Source organism: Artemia sp. Qi Xiang Cuo, chromosome 16 (genome assembly GCF_049724085.1).
Source record: "Artemia sp. Qi Xiang Cuo chromosome 16, ASM4972408v1, whole genome shotgun sequence".
Classification (NCBI taxonomy): domain Eukaryota; kingdom Metazoa; phylum Arthropoda; class Branchiopoda; order Anostraca; family Artemiidae; genus Artemia; species Artemia sp. Qi Xiang Cuo.
In genome coordinates, this window is record NC_142809.1 from 34074815 (window position 1) to 34093690 (window position 18876).

An 18876-nucleotide genomic window follows, 5' to 3' on the forward strand; every position below is an offset into this window, starting at 1 on the left:
AAAATAATTGGACAATTTTTTAACCGAGTTGTTCAGAAAATATTCTTCACATTTACGAGCGTAAATGTTACAATATTACAGTCCAAATGATAGAAAAACACAATAAGAAAGACAAAAAAGCATATACAAAAAGTGTCATTAAACTAAAAAGAAGTTAAAACAATTTGGCATTAAAGACATAAAATGGTTCAAAACAAAAATTCTTACAAACTGAAAAGAATACATTAACACCTTACACCGAACGAATCATTCGTTCAATAAATTAGGTCAAGGCGTCATATGGTACAATGGGTCGAAAAAAAGGAAACAAACGAGAGAAAATTATAATATGTAAAAAATATTATAAAAACAATTAAAATAATAGAGTTTATAAAGAGATTAAAAGCATCGCAAAACGGAGGAAGCACAACGCAAAAAAGGGTGGAAACCGAATGAAACTGTCACTGCAGCCAAGAATAGTAGGAGTAGTGATGATAACCTTCTCACGGCACCGATTATGAGGCACATATAAGGGCCTACTGCTAATAATCTCAGTCACTATCTAGCCCATCATCATCCTCTCCAGTGTCTGACCTTGAGGTAGGTTATATATGGAAAACACTGCCAACATAGGTTAGATTGAAGTCAGGAATGGCTACAAAAATCATCCATGGAGGGGGGGGGGGAATGTCCCTGGACACATGAAGCACCGATCGTGGCGCAAGAAAAGATTCTTGAGGAGCAATCCGACATAGGAGGGAAAGTTCTCCTGAAACATCTTTGAACCCATTCTGCAGATCTAGTGTCGCCTACCACTGCTGGTTGTCAAGTGGTGGTGACCCTCCCTTCTCTTTTAAGGGGCGAACATTGCCTACCCTAGCCGGTCTGAAGCTGGCAGGTGGTATTTTCGAGATGGGAAAGAACAATGGTAGACATCTCAACAGTACCAAGGAAGGTTCTTCTATAAAGAGAAAGTAAAAAATAGAGAGACAAGCCCTATACGAATATACCGAAACCGATGGGCAGCTATTGGTTATATATTTATTTATTTACTATGTTCGGGTGTGGAGGCAAGGGGCGTCTGTGGTCTGAACCTCGACATTGGGAGTCCGCCCATCAGAATAATCATAATAATTATAAGGACTGCTATTTGAAAAGAACATTTCCGATTTGGTTCACTAAATCTAAAAGATTCACATTTACTATGATCAAACCAGAATGACCAAGGTATAATGTTGGGCCACATAGCATCCTGCAAAGGCTTTAAAATTATGCAGTTTGATACAAAATCGTGTTTGATTCCTCTGATTGTCTACAAATTAATAGCTCAAAAAAACTAATTCTCGGTCTTTTGTTTTCACTTATGATAGTTCTATAAATGAATGGTTTTTTTTTGGTTCGTTTACTTGATGATAAATAAAAAGAAAAAACATATCTATTGGATATCACATTACTGGATTAAAGAAAAGTAAGCTTGGTGAATTAGAAAAATTATGACTGAGGCTTTAAAAAAACTCTAACAGACCATGAAATTTCTTCAGAATAATGCGATTCTTATCAAATATTCAGGTATACCAAACATTATCAACGTTTCCTATAAGGCATATGACTTGCAAAAAAGCGAAGCGAAGCCCATATATAAAACACCGAAATACTCAATCAATATTCTAATTCTAATACGAATGACAAAGAAACGGGTAGAAGAGAGTAAAAAAAAGTCTACCAGGATTGAATGAAAGCATGGGAGAAAAGATTAGGGTTATAGTAAAAAAAAAAATAAATAAAAAAAAATAAAAACCACTTAAATTTAGGCCAAACTTAAAGCTCCAGGCCAACCCAAAAAAGCTAGGCTAACCTTATCCCGCTTAAACCATCCTCCAGGAACATACGACACAAAATATATCGGAGAAGAAAAAACAAAATATAGGGGAAGAGAAGGACTGATTTAAAGAATACAAAAACGCAACTGAAATAAGGCAATAAAAAGAAAGCAGAAGCAGGAAAAAAGGGACAAATTTTTATATAAATGCATCAAAATAAACAAAAACAACACAGCTGTGAGAATTAATTAGAGTAAAACAAACATAGAGTCGTCTAGCCGCGTAAAAAACAAGCACTGCCTTAGAAAAAATTTGAAATTACTAAAAGAATTGTCTTGTTCATCCAGCATGCACGCTAATATACGCAAAACGATAACTGAAAAAAGCTTAAACTTACTTTAATAGGTCATTCATATTGTTTTGTAGTAGCTGAACCATCCTTTCGTCAAGAGGAGTATACGCCAGATAACCACCAAGTTTGGCTGGAAAAAAAAATCTGTTCTTTGTATGAGCGTAAATAAAAAGTTTCAGTGTCAGTGAAAAGCTTAAAAGCTCAGAGATGATCTCAGAAATTACAGATAATGTTGGAAATGTGATAGGAATGATATTCAATGAAAGCTCAAATTTCATGTAGGATAAAATTAATTACACAATTTCAAATGTTGAAATACACTAATTTCTACAGAGAAATTGGCTTTTCAGAATTCATACATCGAGGTGGGCAGGAATGTACAAACTTATCCGGATAAAGCGAAACATTACACAGAAACTAAAGGGTTAGAACGATGAATGGATAAAAATAGTAGCAACAAAACAAGTAGCTAAGCACGCTTCAGCCAAGTTCGCCATTTTAAGCAAGGAATCAGTAAACCAGGTTGGAATCACTCAATAGTGAGTTCTTTCAGAATCACTCAATCATGACCAACACGATTCAAATACAACATTTCTTGTTTCTGTCACAGCATCGCTCTTGAGAAATTTCTGGGTGTTTTAGTTTTAATTAAAAACATTAATTAAAGTTTACTAATCATGTTCTTTTAATTGAAGTGCTACTCTAGCACTAAAATTAAAACTAAACAGAACTGTATCCACTTTGGACCAAAATAAAGCTAAATTGTTGTATTTCAATTCTTTCACGTAAAACTGTTTTCCGAAAAACAAGAAAACTGCATTTTGACTTTCCTTTAAAATTATCAAAAGTTTCAATATACCTTTTCGCTTAGATAACAGCGACATAGTGACAATCTTAAATAAAAGAAAGCCAGCATATTTTCTTCCTCGTTCCCCAACTTTCAAAACAAAGTTATGTTTTATAATTACATATATACAAGACATCCAGACAATCAGCCTATTTTTAACTATGAATTTTAAGGCTAATTTTCTTTTATTTTATCACTACTTTATTCAAAGTCTCTTTATTCTCTCTCCCTTTCTATCTCTTTCAAGAGCAGGAATAAGAAAAAAAAGTAATTAATATACACAACTGTATTAACGTCACTATGATGACAAAAATACAGCAATCGATTTACTCGGATTTGAAATGGCATCAGCATGATTAAAATACTTTAATATTTAGTTCTAAACAAATACAAATCTACTTCACTACATGCTGTGGCTTGACCATACTATCATTATATAAGGAGGTAAACTCTATATGATACCATTTCACATAGAAACAAGTAAATTAAGATGAAATTGATGACCATATACAAACACCAAAATATTCAATCACTTGGACAAAGGACTTGGAGAGACAACGATTAGGAAACCTTTTAGAGCAATATTCACAGCCAATTATAAATTTCAGCTTTTTCATGACAATGAAACAATAAGCAGAATAGACAACAAGGTTTATTTATTTGTTTTTTCTTTACCCTACTAAAATAGCAATAAAAATAAATAGCGGACTAAAAACAGATATAGAAAAAAAGGAAAATCCTAAAGACAAAAAAACATTCTTTCAAGACAGTAGGACTATGGCAGTTTATTATTGCTGATATCCAAAAGTCTTCTACTTCGAAGGGAGAATTTACTAATAACATCATTTATCCAAAATGGTGATACAAAAGGTACCCTGCAAATTAAAAATGACGTATTGAAGGGTAAACGTAAAGATTATAAAATTGATGAAATTTTAGTGAATGAAAAACGAGTGGTTGAATCGAAGCATATTGCTGATGAGTTTTGTAAATATTTTTCGAAGATTGAGACTTTAATTATAAGTGATTTTGCTCAGTCTAGTGATGTGAGTGTGAATGGAGGCTTCATTGATGAAATAGGGTCTGGAAACGCAATGGTTATCGAGCCTGTACTATGCTGGAACTTCAAATGGTTATTAAGACAATTAAGTTGAATTCTGCCGGAATAGATGGCTTAAGTCGTAAAGCTTTTAAAGCTGTCGCATGCTATTCATTACCATCTATTTTCTTTTTGATTAATCTTTCAATGAAGAAAGGTCAATTTCCAGATGCTCTAAAGCAGGCAAGATTCATACCACTGCACAAGGGTGGAAATAAACAAGAGACTAATTGGAGACCAATATCAATCCTACCCTTATTTCCAAATTTTTTTTTATAAAATTATGCATGGGCAACTATATAGATATTTTGAGTCCTTGGCATTACTATGCAATACTCAGTTTGGCTTTAGAAGAGGTCGCTCAACAATTCATGCGATGCATCATTTGGTTGATAATATCAACATTGACTACAATTTTTATTGATTTTAAAAAAGCTTTCGATGCGGTTGATTTTGAATTATTGCTGCGTAGACTTAATGATTTGGGTATCAGGGATAATTTTCTTCGGTGGTTTAGATCCAATTTGCATGGAAGATAAATGCGGGTTGCGATTAATGATAATACAAGCGCTGCATCACAAGTAAATTGTGGAGTACCACAGGGATCTGTTTTGGGACCACTTTTATTTCTAGTATGTCGATAATTTAAGATTTTATCTTCCTGGTTTAATTCTTACAGCATTTGCAGACGACACAGCAATAACAATAGCAGAGGCGAACCTTCTAGATCTCGTAGTTCGTGCAAATGATGTCCTGCAGTACCTGAATACATTTACTAGTCTCACTTTTTTTAAGTGTTAATGTTAGCAAAACTAATTATATTATTTTTAGCCGTACTGGTGAAGTGATAAATTCTTTGGGTAGTATTTGCTTCGGTGGTACTATTATGAATCAAGTTTTTGAAATGAGATATTTTTGTTGATTGCAATTTGAATTGGAAGAAACACAGTGCAATTATATCGTCCAAGGCAGCAAGAGGCCTAGGTTTACTTCGTCGTTTTCGTAATTTTTTCCTGGTTTTAGTTTTAAAGATTATTTATGGTACGGTTATCCAATCTTATATTGTGTATGGATATACTCTTTGGGCAAGCAAAATTTTTAATCTAATTATAGAAATATCAAGACGATTCAGAATAAAGCAGTTGGTCTTTTGGGGAATATGCTAATTTTAATCAAACATTTGTTTGTTATTCCCGTTTTAAAATTTTGAATGATGGTTAGGAACGCGATCATCATTTATTATCCCTGGTATACCAATGTTTAAATGATGTTTCGCCAGCTTGTTTTGTGGATATTTCTTCTACTTGTTCTGATTATCATTCTTATCATGCTAGGAATGCGGATAAGCTAGTATATGAAAAGAGAAATACAGTGAGATTAGCTCATGTGTTTCGTCATGCAAGTGTAGCCCCCTGGAATAACCTCCTGAACAGCATTAGTGGGTCTGAATCAGTTTCTTTATTTAAATCACAGGCCAAAAAGTTCCTATTTGGTCGAGATGCATGGTGAGAGCAGGTCGTTTGTAAGGGTTTAGCCTTTTTCTTTTTTCTCTCTTTCTCCTTTTCTCTTTCTTTTTCTTATTACTTTTTTAGTATATTTATTTATATGTTACTGATTATGTGAATTAATTAATTAATTGAGTCATAACACACAGGTCATTTGAGCTTCTAATAGTGGCTATGTTCGTTTAATTTTATATGTTGTTTTGTGAATTGATCAATATAGGAATCTCATACTTTTTTTTATTTTGAACATAATTTTGTCACCCAGATAAATAAATCTTTCAACTTTAACAGGAAAACCCTCAAAATTGGACTCTAGCCAGAGTCAAGCTAAAAATCACCCTTTGGTTTTAGGCATAGAGACAATACAATGTATATAAATATCCAACAAGGGCAATACAGCACAACCTTGAAATATAATAAATGAAGCAATACTTACTAAAAAGGCGTAAAAGGTGATATACTCCATATATCTCTGTTGGCTTTTTATCTGGGTTATCTTTAACAATCTATAAAAAGAATTCTTTAATATCTAATTAAAACAAGATTAAGTCTCAAATAGCTAAATATATATAGACCCAAAACAAGGCTAATACACAATACGTTTTCTGGTGCCTACAAATAATAGTAAGTCCTCCTCAGCGCTTCAAAAGTTAGTTAGACTATGTCACTACACTTCTTGAGGCTCCTGGTCAAATTTGCCGCTGGCCCCCAAAAAAATCGAAAAGGTGTACGGAAAAATTGTAAAACCGCAAGCTTCTTTACTTTCGTAAAAATCCACAACGTTTTTGATAAGTTCTACCAGGAAAACTGTTTTTCTGTCTTTTGGGACGATTTCAAATTTATGCTTTTGGCTTCTGAATCAACAAAGCAGATGTAAAGACTATTATACCAAAAGAAATGGTCCAGCTAAACAGCCAAAAAATATCACTAGCAATAGTTGCACAAAATAAACCGACAGCAACAAAAATAGCATTACTTAAGGAAAGTAACTCAGAATGGCAACGCTGCTCTAAGCAGAAACAACTGAATGTAAACAGTTTATACGTCCATACTTGATAATTTAAGTAAGGAATTTTTGGTGAATTTATCTACCTTAGTCAATTGCATTTTGACTTAGTCAAAAACATTCTTAGTTTGATTTTTTTTTTTCTGGTTCATTACGCAGCAGCTTTACTTTCTCCTGTGTATATAAATAGATTTAGAAAAGAAATATAACCAAACTTATAACAAGAAGCACCTTTCTTGCTAAAACATTTTTTTTAGATACAGAAGATAAAAATGATAGCTTAGAACAGAAATGATTAGTCTACAATCAGTTTAAATAAATTTCCTCCGTAAAAAGTGATATCCTAACACACCTTATTTATGTCATATAATGCATTCAAATTTATTTTATTTACCTAACAAATTATATAATGCACTCTTAATTGAAAAGCCAACTCTGATTTATTTAGTTATTTAGTCTAAGGAATTTAAAACAAAGACAATAAAAATATGACATAAAATAGGGAATTATATAGAACATGATGAATACACAAAAACTCCACTAAATAAATCTAATATGAATTTAATGTTCGTTAACAGCGAAAGAGAAAAACAAAATATATGTAAAATTATATTTCTTCTGGTTTGAATTCATCAGCAAAGATTATGGCTAACTTACACGACTGCGAACTAGCCCTAGCGTCGACGGAAACGGAAACACCAAAGCCATCTAGCGCTTTTCGTTTCTTTGATTTTTTTTCCAGTGTAATGATAAAGCTAAAGAAGTATAATTACTGAAGTTGGCAAAATTAATGAATTAAAAAGTGTCTGATCTCAGTTTCTGAGAAGAACACAATTGCAAAGCAAGAAAAAAAAGTTTTGGGTAGTGCTAAACTGCCAGTGGTCTACGAAATCTTTATGTACTTTAAAACTACTGTAAAGTGCCAAACATTCAGTTTCTTATAGTTTGCCCAGTTGAGCAAAATGTAGTGAACTTAATAAATCTTTAAACCAAAAAATAGAAAAGACACAAAAATTAAAGCTAAGCATTCTTTAATAATGATAAAAACATTAATAAACAAATAAATATGATGCATGCAATTAAATGTAGTAGATTTAAATAGCTGTTCAGAGGCTAAGGACATCAATAAAGAAATGACCAGGGGGAAATTGAAAAAAAAAAGATATATTGTTGGCTCTGGTTTTAATGTGCAACTGCTCTGATGGATAATCTGTCTAGGATTTCTTGATGTTTTCTATTATTTGTGAGAATAGAGCATCCACGAAATATCTGAAGGCGAACTTAGCAACCAATTCTATAAGAGTTCCAAATAGGGATAGGTCCTTTTATTAGACAGTGAAACAAAAATATAAACAAAGACTAAATATTTCGATAACACAGTTGGTCATCATCATCAATAGAGTAAATTAAAACGAACTGTATTTACGCTAAACAAAATAATCACTTCAGGGTCAAAGCAAGTTACCGGTCCATTGACTTAAAAAGTTCACTAACTGTTCTTGTCATCTAACTGTTCTGTCATCTAACTGTCAACTAACTGGTCTGTCATCCCCATATATACGACGTTGGTATTTTTTTTTTCTATACCAACGTCGTATATATGGGGATGACAGACCAACTTTAGAATCAGCAACATTTCATTTGCTATTAAAAGAATAAGATGATAAATTTAGCACCTATAAATTCAGCATTTTTTCATTTTTAATTAGAAGAATATTCAACGAAGTATTACAGAATTCAAGAACAGTTAGTGAACATTGTAAGTCAATTGACCAGTAAACTGCTTCGACCTAAAATTTTGAAAAAAATGGTGCCACCTTTATTCAACGCAGTGTTACAAAACTCAAAAACAGTTAGTAAGGTTTGTAAGTCAATGGACCGGTAACTTTTTTTGACCCTGAAGTGATTATTTTGTTTAGTATAAATACATTTTGTTTTAATTTGCATATGTTAGTAACTCTACTGATGATGATGACCGACTATGTTATCGAAATATTTAGAGTCTTTGTTTTATATTTTTGTTTCACTGTCTAATAAAAGGACCTATCCCTATTTGGAACTCTTATTGATTTCGTCATAGAAAAGGCAGTGTGGTCATGAAAAAAATACCAACTTAGCAAACATGAACAAATTCAGGAAATATGATAAAATTGCAAAGTCGACGCCAATTTGTTCATAGAGGCGAAATAATCACGATACATTTCCTTCTCTACATTTCAGCTTTCAGAAAGATAGCAATTTCTGAAACTTTATATTTTGCTCTGAATGCTTTTCACTTTTTTCAAGGCAGTCTCCCCACTTTGACTTCAGGAATAAGTGGTGACAATACCAATATCTTTCCAGACCCAGATTCTTATTTGGATTTAACCTTGATTCTTTTTTTGGCATCAGCAGAAAGTAAAAAAATTTGCAGTCATATTAGGTAATCAAGATTGGTGTCAGAAATGTTTCCAATGTCGAAAATTCTAATAGTTGAAAATAAACCATATTCTATTTCCAAATCGTACCCTTAAAAAGTAATAACGAAAAACATAATCCAAAGTTAGTCCCGTATAAGGTAGTTGAAGAATGCTTTTATCAGTGGTATAGCTAGGAAGATTAAGAAAAGTTTATGGGCCCTTCTTAACGGCCTGTGCTTTTGGCATTCTCGTCAGTCATTTATTTCATTTACTTATGTTTTCATAAAAACTAACCCAAGACAAAAATTTTCAGGTCAATAGAATGGCAAAAATAATGATTAAGAAAATGGGAGATTTGAAAGTAGAATTCCTAAAATAAAATTGTATGAATACAGGAAAAAATTATATTTTACTTATTAACGATTAATTCAAAATGCATGAAGAGAGTGGGGTAGCTCAGGCCCGTGATAATAGGATATCATATTTCAGAATTTCTTCTACATTGAATTGTCATCTACCTCTTTTTCAGGGTCGAGTCCTCTCCTAAACGTTTTTCCCATCCGAAAATAAAAACCTGTGTGCGTATTGGGTTATAGTTCTGATGTGCGTCAAAGTTTTTGTGTATCAAAACGATTTTCAAGTTTGATCAAGATACAGCAGAAAATATCAATTCAGCAAGTAAGATATCACCAAGAAAATGAAAATAGGCGTTGTCCTAACTTCATAGTTTGAGGAAAGGGAGCTTTATTAACTAAGCCAAGAAAAAAAATTTTTAGCCTCACAAAAAATTGGTCTAGAACTCAATATAACAAATAGAAAATAGCTCAGCCCGCTCAAACAAAAAATATACTGGGCAATAAATGTAAAGTAGCAACTGAACTGTTTTGAGTAATGCTAAACAAAAAAAAAAAAAAACAAACAGACGAAAAACTAGTATTGTCAAACGTTAGCGATCAATTTCTTTTTTAATTACCCTGTTTCATAGTAAGCTGAATAATTGAGAAGTCTCACTGTATTGAAATCGAAGCATACAAATTTGATTAGCCGTTCTCGGAGTTCAGATACTTGGTTTATTCGAATAAAAAAAAATATACATTTCTAATATTCAAAATACTAAACTGGATTTGTTTAAGTATTGAGAGAATTTGCTCCACCCTGACCCCTTGAGAACCTCGATTTTCCTACACCCAAATTATCCTGTCGCAGATACATTTATTTCTAGATGGAAGTCAATCAGACGACTTTTTCTACTTTTTTTCCTTCTACTTACATCCGAATACTGAAGCCTCTCAAATTTGTATAATAGCTGAGTTCCAAGGGTTGTATTAAAATAATCTTTAATTCCGGCAACACATTCTTGAACAATACTATCCCTGAAAATAAATAAAATATAAGAAAAATCAGTTAAAGTATAAGCACAAATTACAATAGAAAATGAGGAATTAAAATCAAGTATTTTGCAGGCATCAAGACATGGCTAATTGTAGAAAAAGCTAAGACAGATAGTCTGAGTGATTGAGAGGCAAATCTGGGATAAGCCCTTTTTAGGATTGTATAAAAATGATGTTATTTCATTTGTAGATAAATAAGTCTATCTATCATCCATCCATATGTCATTGCTAGGGCAAAACTAAGGTAAGATAGTCATAGAAATAAGGGACACAAGATTGGGTTGATTTTGGATTGATACGTGACGGACATTGTTCACTGGACTTGTATACAAAATCTGGGACTGAATTTGCTTGGACTCACAGGTGGTGAATAAGTGAAACCTAAGCGTAATAGGGTTGGCTGCTTGTAGTCTAAAGGTGGAATACCTTGTCATAGGATTGACAGATGACCAACAAGTCCCCTGAACTTGCAAGCGAAACAAGAGTGAAAATTAAAACGTTTTTTTTCGTCTATGGGATACAACGATTTGCCTACAGATGCATATAACGACAGAAAAACTATTAAGCATTACAGACACCATAAGTATTACACACAGGTTTAAAAACTTGTACTTTTACGAGATCCCTTTGCACAAAGGTGCAGACACATCCTACCCTTAGAGAAGGGAAGTTGACGTAAGTTCTTGGTGGAGGAGGGAGGGGGTTTTAAACTTTTTATGTCAATGAATTGGAAAGGTCTTAGTCTAACAAGGCAAAGTATAGGGAGTGAAGTGGCTTTTTTTTTTTTTTTTTTTTTTTTTTTTTACTAGCATTTTGAACAATAGTATTTTGTTTTATCGTGAACACTCGGTATTTCTGACAGAAAAAAGAACTACAAATTATTATCAAGCATACCTAAGCCATAAGAAAAATTCTGATAATTTTTCTGAATTCAGTATGGACATGGGCACTAATTAAACTATCCTGAACAATAGAACTATATTTTCTGAAAACTAAAAAACCCAAATTTTCCAAAAAAGCTGAATTCAAGGAATAATTACGTAAAACTATGAATTAGGGAACAGTTCGGATTGCATTACCGAATTCAGCGAAAAAAGCGTATTATAAGCACAGTTTAATTTTCTTGAAATAAAAATTGTCAACTTAGATATAATAAATCAACGGTTAATTGTAACAGCCCAATACAAGCAATGAAAATTATATCATGGACCATATTAAATCCATTTTAATTTGTCCCTTGAATTGTTGCCAAAATCTTCACACAAATTTGACAATCTGCCTCATATAATACGGTTAATGGTTTCATATTCCCAACAAGAATCTGATTGTCAGATTATAAAGCAAAGTTAGATTCAATAATCAAAGTTGAAGGGAAATCAAATTTTGGCAATCTGATTGTCAATTCACAAATCAGATTAGGTAATCTAAATTGTCAATTCTACAATCCAACGGACAAGCAAAAGGCATCAGTTATTACAGCATAGCCGACTTGAAAACCCGTTTAAAAGTTTTTGAAAGTTTTAAACCCGTTTAAGTTGCCTTACATTTTCAGTTTATAAGAATTCCATTTAGTTATACGGCTTTATTTAAAAATCGACTTCTTCTTTTCAAAAAGTGAGCTATTCACAGATGAAAAAACAACTTTGTCTGGGTTTTACCTCAGTACTTTATGTTTTATACGTCTCACCCAATTATATGTTGAATCGTGAGTCACACCCTTTATCCACCTGACCAACGAGATATCATCGACGAATACATAGCGATTGCAACACACAAAATCTATTTACTTAAAAAAAAGAAAAAAAAAATATGGTTATTTAAGTAGGGAAAGAGAATCAATATATTGACTTACTGTCGATTGACTCAATATATAGACTCAATGTCAATCTAGACTCAATAATACAGATATTGTTAAGGAAAATTTAATTTTTTTTCTTGAGCTAAAAATTTTTCCATAAAACTTTCATCCTAATTGGTTTACCCTTAGATCTGTTTTATTTTTTTATTTTTTCTAAAAACGAGCCCTTGAAAATTTGAAGTTTGAATTTAAGGATCTATATGCAACTTAGAATTTCACTTTATAGTAAGCTTTTAATTTTTACGAGGATATATTAGAGGACACCTATGTCTTTTTTTCAGATACTGCGACTTGAGTTTCTGGTTTCCTCATTTTCCCATAGTCTGTGACACACTCTCTTACTTAGAGGCATATCAAATACGGTGGATATCTTTAAAATTATGAGTTAAAGGTATAGAGATGAAAGAGGAAAAAGCGATGCAAGTAGGGAAGAAGGGAAGACTCACTTAGCGTTGCTTGTTCCTTTGCCATTAACTTTTGATTTGACGTAATCATCAAGGATTTTTTCAACAGTCAGTTTTGCAGGTAAGTTTGTCAGCTAAAAGAGAAGGAAAATTGATAATTTTTAATCGAGAAAATTTCATTATTTTCAAAACAGAATATAATATAAAATTCATACAAGATAAAGCGCTTCAGCCCCTGACATGACCCATTTTCTAGGTAATAGAAACATTTTTGTTTCCACAGACACATGCTTTAGACCTCTACATTTAAAACAGACTTATGTTGTCTGTATCCTAAAGAACTAGGGTGGAAATACAATTTATCCCCGTTTCTCTTCATTCAAAAAAGAAGATAAATATATTATTTCACCAAATAACTGGAAGGTGCTCTTTATTAAAACCGTTTAAACTTGTACAAAGTTTAGCAAATGAAAGAACTAAAATCTGCCAGTTTGAAAAAAAGCATCTCGCCCTATATTTGGCTACCTTTGTGCTACACTGAATAATTTTACTTTATTACTTGTTTTAACAAACTAGAATATGCTTGGGTATCTCAGATGAACAGTGGTACTAATTCACGAAAATGTGGGGGAGGATGCAATTTTCAAAATCTAGGAAAGGTCGTTTTTTTCTCGAATGAAAATACAAAGAAAGAATATTTTTCAACGACTACAGTCTGATAAAATGCATCATTTACTTGCTTTGTTTTGGTTTTTACTCTTTTATTTGTGGTCTATATACATTTTGATTGGCTAGCTCTCAAACCCCTCAAATATTTTTCTTATCACTGGGATTACTTAATTTTCTGAAAAAACCTGAATCTAATTTGAGTTTTTCTGAATTTCGCGTGATTTTTCTAAATGCTGGTTAGTCATGCAACGGGTACACCTTCATTCAATTTTACGTTTTTTGTGGCATCCTGTTGGAAGTAGTTCATTCCCTTTTAAAAAAATTTCTCCCCTAGATTTTTGTCGATTTTTGACAATCACCTTCCATTAGTGAAAATTTGAATCCAAAACATTTTCAGGTTTCAGAGTAAAACCAAACCGTATAGTTTTAAGACAATCAGCGGATAGAGGAGCAGATAGGAGAACACCCTACATGAGGGTACCTCCATAGGAGGCGCGAACCAAGGGGGAACCTAGTCGCTGGGGGGTCCATTATAGGAACTGGGGCACTCTACCTGCGGACCGTAAATACAGGCGGAGGAGAAAGAAGGTCCCTCGAATGTATACTCAGCAGGACCCACTGACGTTTGGACACGTTCCGTGAATAACAAACCTTCTCCCAGCAATGGGTCAAATGGCATGGTGACCCAGAACACCATCGTGGGAGAGTCCTCTATAGGAGGACAACTGCGGAAAGGCATAAGATCCAGATCTATGGACAACGGTCTCTGCAAAGGACTGCCTCGACCATTTCGGGTTATCTACAAGACTCGGAACCTTGCTGTCAACTCTATTTCCACTTGAGGAGTGCCACCCCCCGAGGAAATTATAGCCTAGTAAATGACACAGCATTTGCATTGGATTCTGATTAAGGGATATTTCTTCTGGGTTTGATCTGTTCTGGTAAACATTTTCGGGCTGAAAATCTCTTCCTAGCTGATTTATCTACTAGGGGTTGCCTCCCCGCAATAGCATAATGTTTGTAGGCATGAATATATAATGAGTCAGAGGTAATAGGCTTGAGACTGTCTGTGCAGGTTTTCGACTCTTGTTGATAGAAGAGCATCACCAGTCACTGAAAAACCTGTTGTGACCAAGATGAGCCTAGGTTCTAAGCCGCCTGAAGACCTTCTACGTAGACTTGAAAAGATGTGTTGGTCCTCGTCCTGCAGTGATTCTGGGACCAATGTTTTTCCTGACGACAAAATAATTTCAATGACTTAAAGAATATGAAAATCGCAAATTGGAATATTACAGCTTTAAGAAATAACTATCGTGTCGACATTTTGACTGATAATTCAGACGCTTTAAACTGGACTTGTTAACAATTTCAGAAACTCAAATCCAACAGGTAGAAATCATGAATTTAGGTGATGTAAAATGTATTTACTCAGGCAGGGAGAATGAGGCACATAGACAAGAAGTAGGGCTCATGATGAATAAGGAAGCTGCTAAGTTCTGCTGATGAAGGAATTAATAATAGAATACTAATCGCTCATTTTATAACTAAAAAGTGCAGAGTTTCAAACATAGTAGTAGATGCCCCTGTAGAACCGACTGATGGAGACAGTAGTGACTCAGATGAATTTTACTTACAGATACAAGAACGAATAGACAGGCTCCCAGGTTAAAATATGATGTTTTTACTAAGAAATTTTAACTAGCTACAGACTGCTGCAACTATGTAAGCATAACAATCAAGTTATAACCAACACATTATTTGGTCATAAAACAGCTCATAAGCTAACATGGTATTCACACGATGGTAAGACAGATAGCCTTATTGATTATGTTATTCTAAACGAAGACTAGCAGGACCAAAACAAGATACTATGGTATATAGAAGAGCTGTTGTTGATGTTAAAGATAAAGATCATCATCTAGTAGTGTCTAGGGTAAATTTAAAGCTGAAATTTTGGAAGGGTAACTACCTTCCGAGAAGCTACGATGTTGGTAGAGTCCAGGATGAGAATTTGAGAGAAACTTTCCAGGAACAGTTGAATACTAAACTTGACAGATTAAAATGTGACAATTTAGAAGATGGATGGAATAATTTTAGGAAAATAATATGTGAAGTTGCTGATGGTGTCTTAGGGAAGAAAGTTATGAACGTAGCTAGGAATATTAGTGAAAATGCTTGAAGCTTAATAGAGAGGAGAAGGGCTTGTACAAGAATTATCTGAGTGATATATCATACAAAAATAAGAGGAATGTAAAGAAAGTGGAGAAAGCATTAACATATGAACCATGGAGGTGTGAAGTGGGGACCAAGGATGAAATCGCCGGGGATCTGGAAGATGCAGCTAGACAGCGTAATAGTAAAATATTGTACTGTAATGTTAATGAATTGAGAGAGAGTAGTCGATCTGGACTTGTCACAGTTAAAGATAGGAACGGGACCACAATTAGTCTATGTTCAGTTTAATTTGTGTTGGCTGAATTTTATATTTTAAGTCATTTGACTAAGATTATCATTTGAACTGATGAAACAGCTTTTCAATGTTGCCTGGTACAAGCATTACAAAAGTATTGGACGGTTAATTAGTTATATAAAATTTGTGAGATTAATTAGGGGCATGGAGCATGTCATCTTATTGAACTAGGAAAAAGGTAACGATGATTCGACAGTTTTTGTAAAAAAAAAAAACAGTTTTTCTACTCTAGAAGTCTTAATTTAAAGACTTTCGGTTTGAAAAGGGTTTCAGTATGTAGGAAAAACATCTAGGAATCTAACTGTTTGATGAGAAGTTTGAAGTTTTGTCTGTAAAGGGTAAAAAACTCCAATTTTCCGAAATTAGAGCATTTTCACCTACAAATTCGACACAACAAAAAAGTTACCTGTTTTTGACGCAAGTCGGAACCCAATTCGACACCTGTATTGGGCGTCGAACCCCTGATTTGACAGTTTTTGTAAAAAAACAGTTTTTCTACTCTAGAAGTCTTAATTTAAAGACTTTCGGTTTGAAAAGGGTTTCAGTATGTAGGAAAAACATCTAGGAATCTAAATGTTTGATGAGAAGTTTGAAGTTTTGTCTGGAAAGGGTACAAAACTCCAATTTTCCGAAATTAGAGCATTTTCACCTACAAATTCGAAACAACAAAAAAGTTACCTGTTTTTGGAGCAAGTCAGAACCCAATTTGACACCCGTCTAAATACTTGGGGACAACTTTTTCTTCAACTTCATTTAATGTATAAAAGTATAAAAGACTATGCAAAAAGTAGAAGTAATAAAACTAACAAAATTGTTTCAAGTATGTAGTATTTGGTATAACAAAATCGGTACAACAAATTTTAATATACATTAATAAATACAAACAGTATTTAGTAAAGCAAATTTAGCATAACAAATTGTTTCACTAGCATTTCAGAAGGGATAGGGTCTGGATTTCAATGGGAGTGGATTTCAAGAAATTTAAGAAGTTTATTTGATTTAGTGGATTTTATTTTCATATGCAGATTCTTAGTTTCATCCAAAACATAGGCCTACGCGTCATTTCGTATAAGATTGTGTATTCGATAAAATTTGTATTTTTTATTCGGATGAAGGATAAATAAGGGAATAATCTAAAAATCTAGGGGGGGGGGGCAATTGCCCCCCCCCCGCCCTATAGCAATTTACGCCCCGGCATGGTATGAGGCCAAGTGGCAGTTCCTCAGATGATGGAAAAATCCAGTGTCTGTAAGTAAAACTTGAAAGTTTAAAAAAAACCTTTTGTTTAAATGTTTTTTCATCTGAAATAGGATATTATTAGAAAAAATAATCATCAAAATCTCTCGTTGCACAGAAAGCACCCGTAAATTTGACAGCTATGGTGCCTATGGTTTCGTCAGTGGATCCTGGAATTTCGACACCTATTATTTCTCATCTGTTTTACATGTTCAGTGAAGTTTCGACAAAGTCACCTATATTTTGACAGGACCTGTTGCTGTCTGTCCAAAATTTCGACAAGGTTAATACGAGATATTTGCCAAAAAAATAAATCCCTTGATACAAGCTGATATTTATGCTTGAACGTGGCTGAAGGAACATTTTTAGTCCGCCTGGTATTCCACTACATTGAACAAGAATTTTCGACACTTGGAACCTAGTTTCGACAATACAATTTCCGTTGCCAGTTTCATTTAATTTTATCAAGAAAAAGCTAATGTGGCTACACTTCAGAGAAGATCAGATGTATCTCGACACATTGGCGCTTATCCCAACTTTTTCTTGCAATAAATAACCAAGTTATGACAGTTTGAACATTACATACCTGAAAAATTGCTGGGAGCTCCTTTTGTGTCAAAAACAGGAAACTGACCAAATTGAATGTTCTTTTCTTATCTGGGTGTACCGGATATAGTGTCCACGTTTCGCACCGTCGAAATATAACGACGGCTCCATGAGATGGCGCTCTAAGTCACGGCTAATCAGAGCTATCCCGTTTTGAAGGAAAATTTCCACAGTGGTTCCGAAATTGCACTGTCGAATCATCGGTGCCTTTACCCTATGAGGCGGCAGACAGAGAATTACGATAGTTTCACCCTAAGATCGATTTAGTTCTTTTTTTCAGTTTACCATTTTTCATTCTTCTTCTTCTTATTTTTAAAAAAAAAAAAAAAAACATTTTTCATAAAATGTTCCGTTTTTTTACTATTCTCCTGCTTTTGCCGTGGCACATCTTCCCATTCAAGATGTAAATACACAAGATTGTAGTTGGCACTAGCACGAAAACTTTATTTGATCATTTTAATAATTTTGTTGCCAGCGTTTGAAAAATAACAAGAACATAGTGATTAAAACTGACAACTTTCTTTAAAAGATAAAATTTCACAAGAAAAAATTAGAACATATGCCCATATAGAAATAACGGAGTTCAATCAGATAGACAAAGACAACAATGGGAATAGCAGACATTCAGGTGAAATACATACTCTTTGATCCAGAATCAGACCCCATCTTCGTGCAATCAGGAGTTTTTGGGGGATCAGTACTGTGTATTCATTATATGCTTATTAAATAATTAGCAAATCTCATCTTACCCTCATGTTCATAGATACATTTTTAACAAACAAATATAAGGAAATGACAGAGAGAGGACTGATAGAAAAGGATATATAAAAATGAGACACATTCTGTGAAAAAAGGCGCATTGGTTGTTTAAGATCAGGCCCCATTTCAGTTGGATAAATCTCTCAACCTACCCCTCGCTTCCTAAAATTTTTTGCTTTACCCATATTAAAAACAAACATACCTTTCTCTGCCTTGTGACTAAATCCCAATCATCAACAAGCCAAGATTTTAATTCATCAGGGATTCTGATTTTGATTTCCACTTTAGCAAGAAATTCTTCTTCCTGAAAACAATTTTTTAATTAGTTATATGATAGGTAAAGTTTAGAACATTGGAAAATGAAATTAATTTATGCTATCAGATTTGTGAAACTACGTTGCAGAAAAGATAAATAATGCCCATAGTAAACGAAGAAAATTACGTCACTGATGACAGATTTTAAAGAAACGACAAAA

The 18876-nt window shown here is 33.5% G+C and overlaps 1 protein-coding gene across 4 annotated transcripts in view; it reads right to left on the minus strand.

Moving 5' to 3' along the window:
* Positions 1-18876, minus strand: part of MRG15 (mortality factor 4-like) — a 69852-nt gene that overhangs the window by 8318 nt on the left and 42658 nt on the right. For all 4 annotated transcript variants that reach the window (XM_089102673.1, XM_089102672.1, XM_089102676.1 and 1 more), the window contains exons 5-9: positions 18603-18704; positions 12703-12794; positions 10278-10380; positions 6039-6108; positions 2197-2281 (exon numbers count right to left, since the gene is read on the minus strand). In XM_089102673.1, the coding sequence (XP_088958799.1) occupies positions 2197-2281; positions 6039-6108; positions 10278-10380; positions 12703-12794; positions 18603-18704 (452 nt within the window). The remainder of the gene's footprint in view (positions 1-2196; positions 2282-6038; positions 6109-10277; positions 10381-12702; positions 12795-18602; positions 18705-18876) is intronic.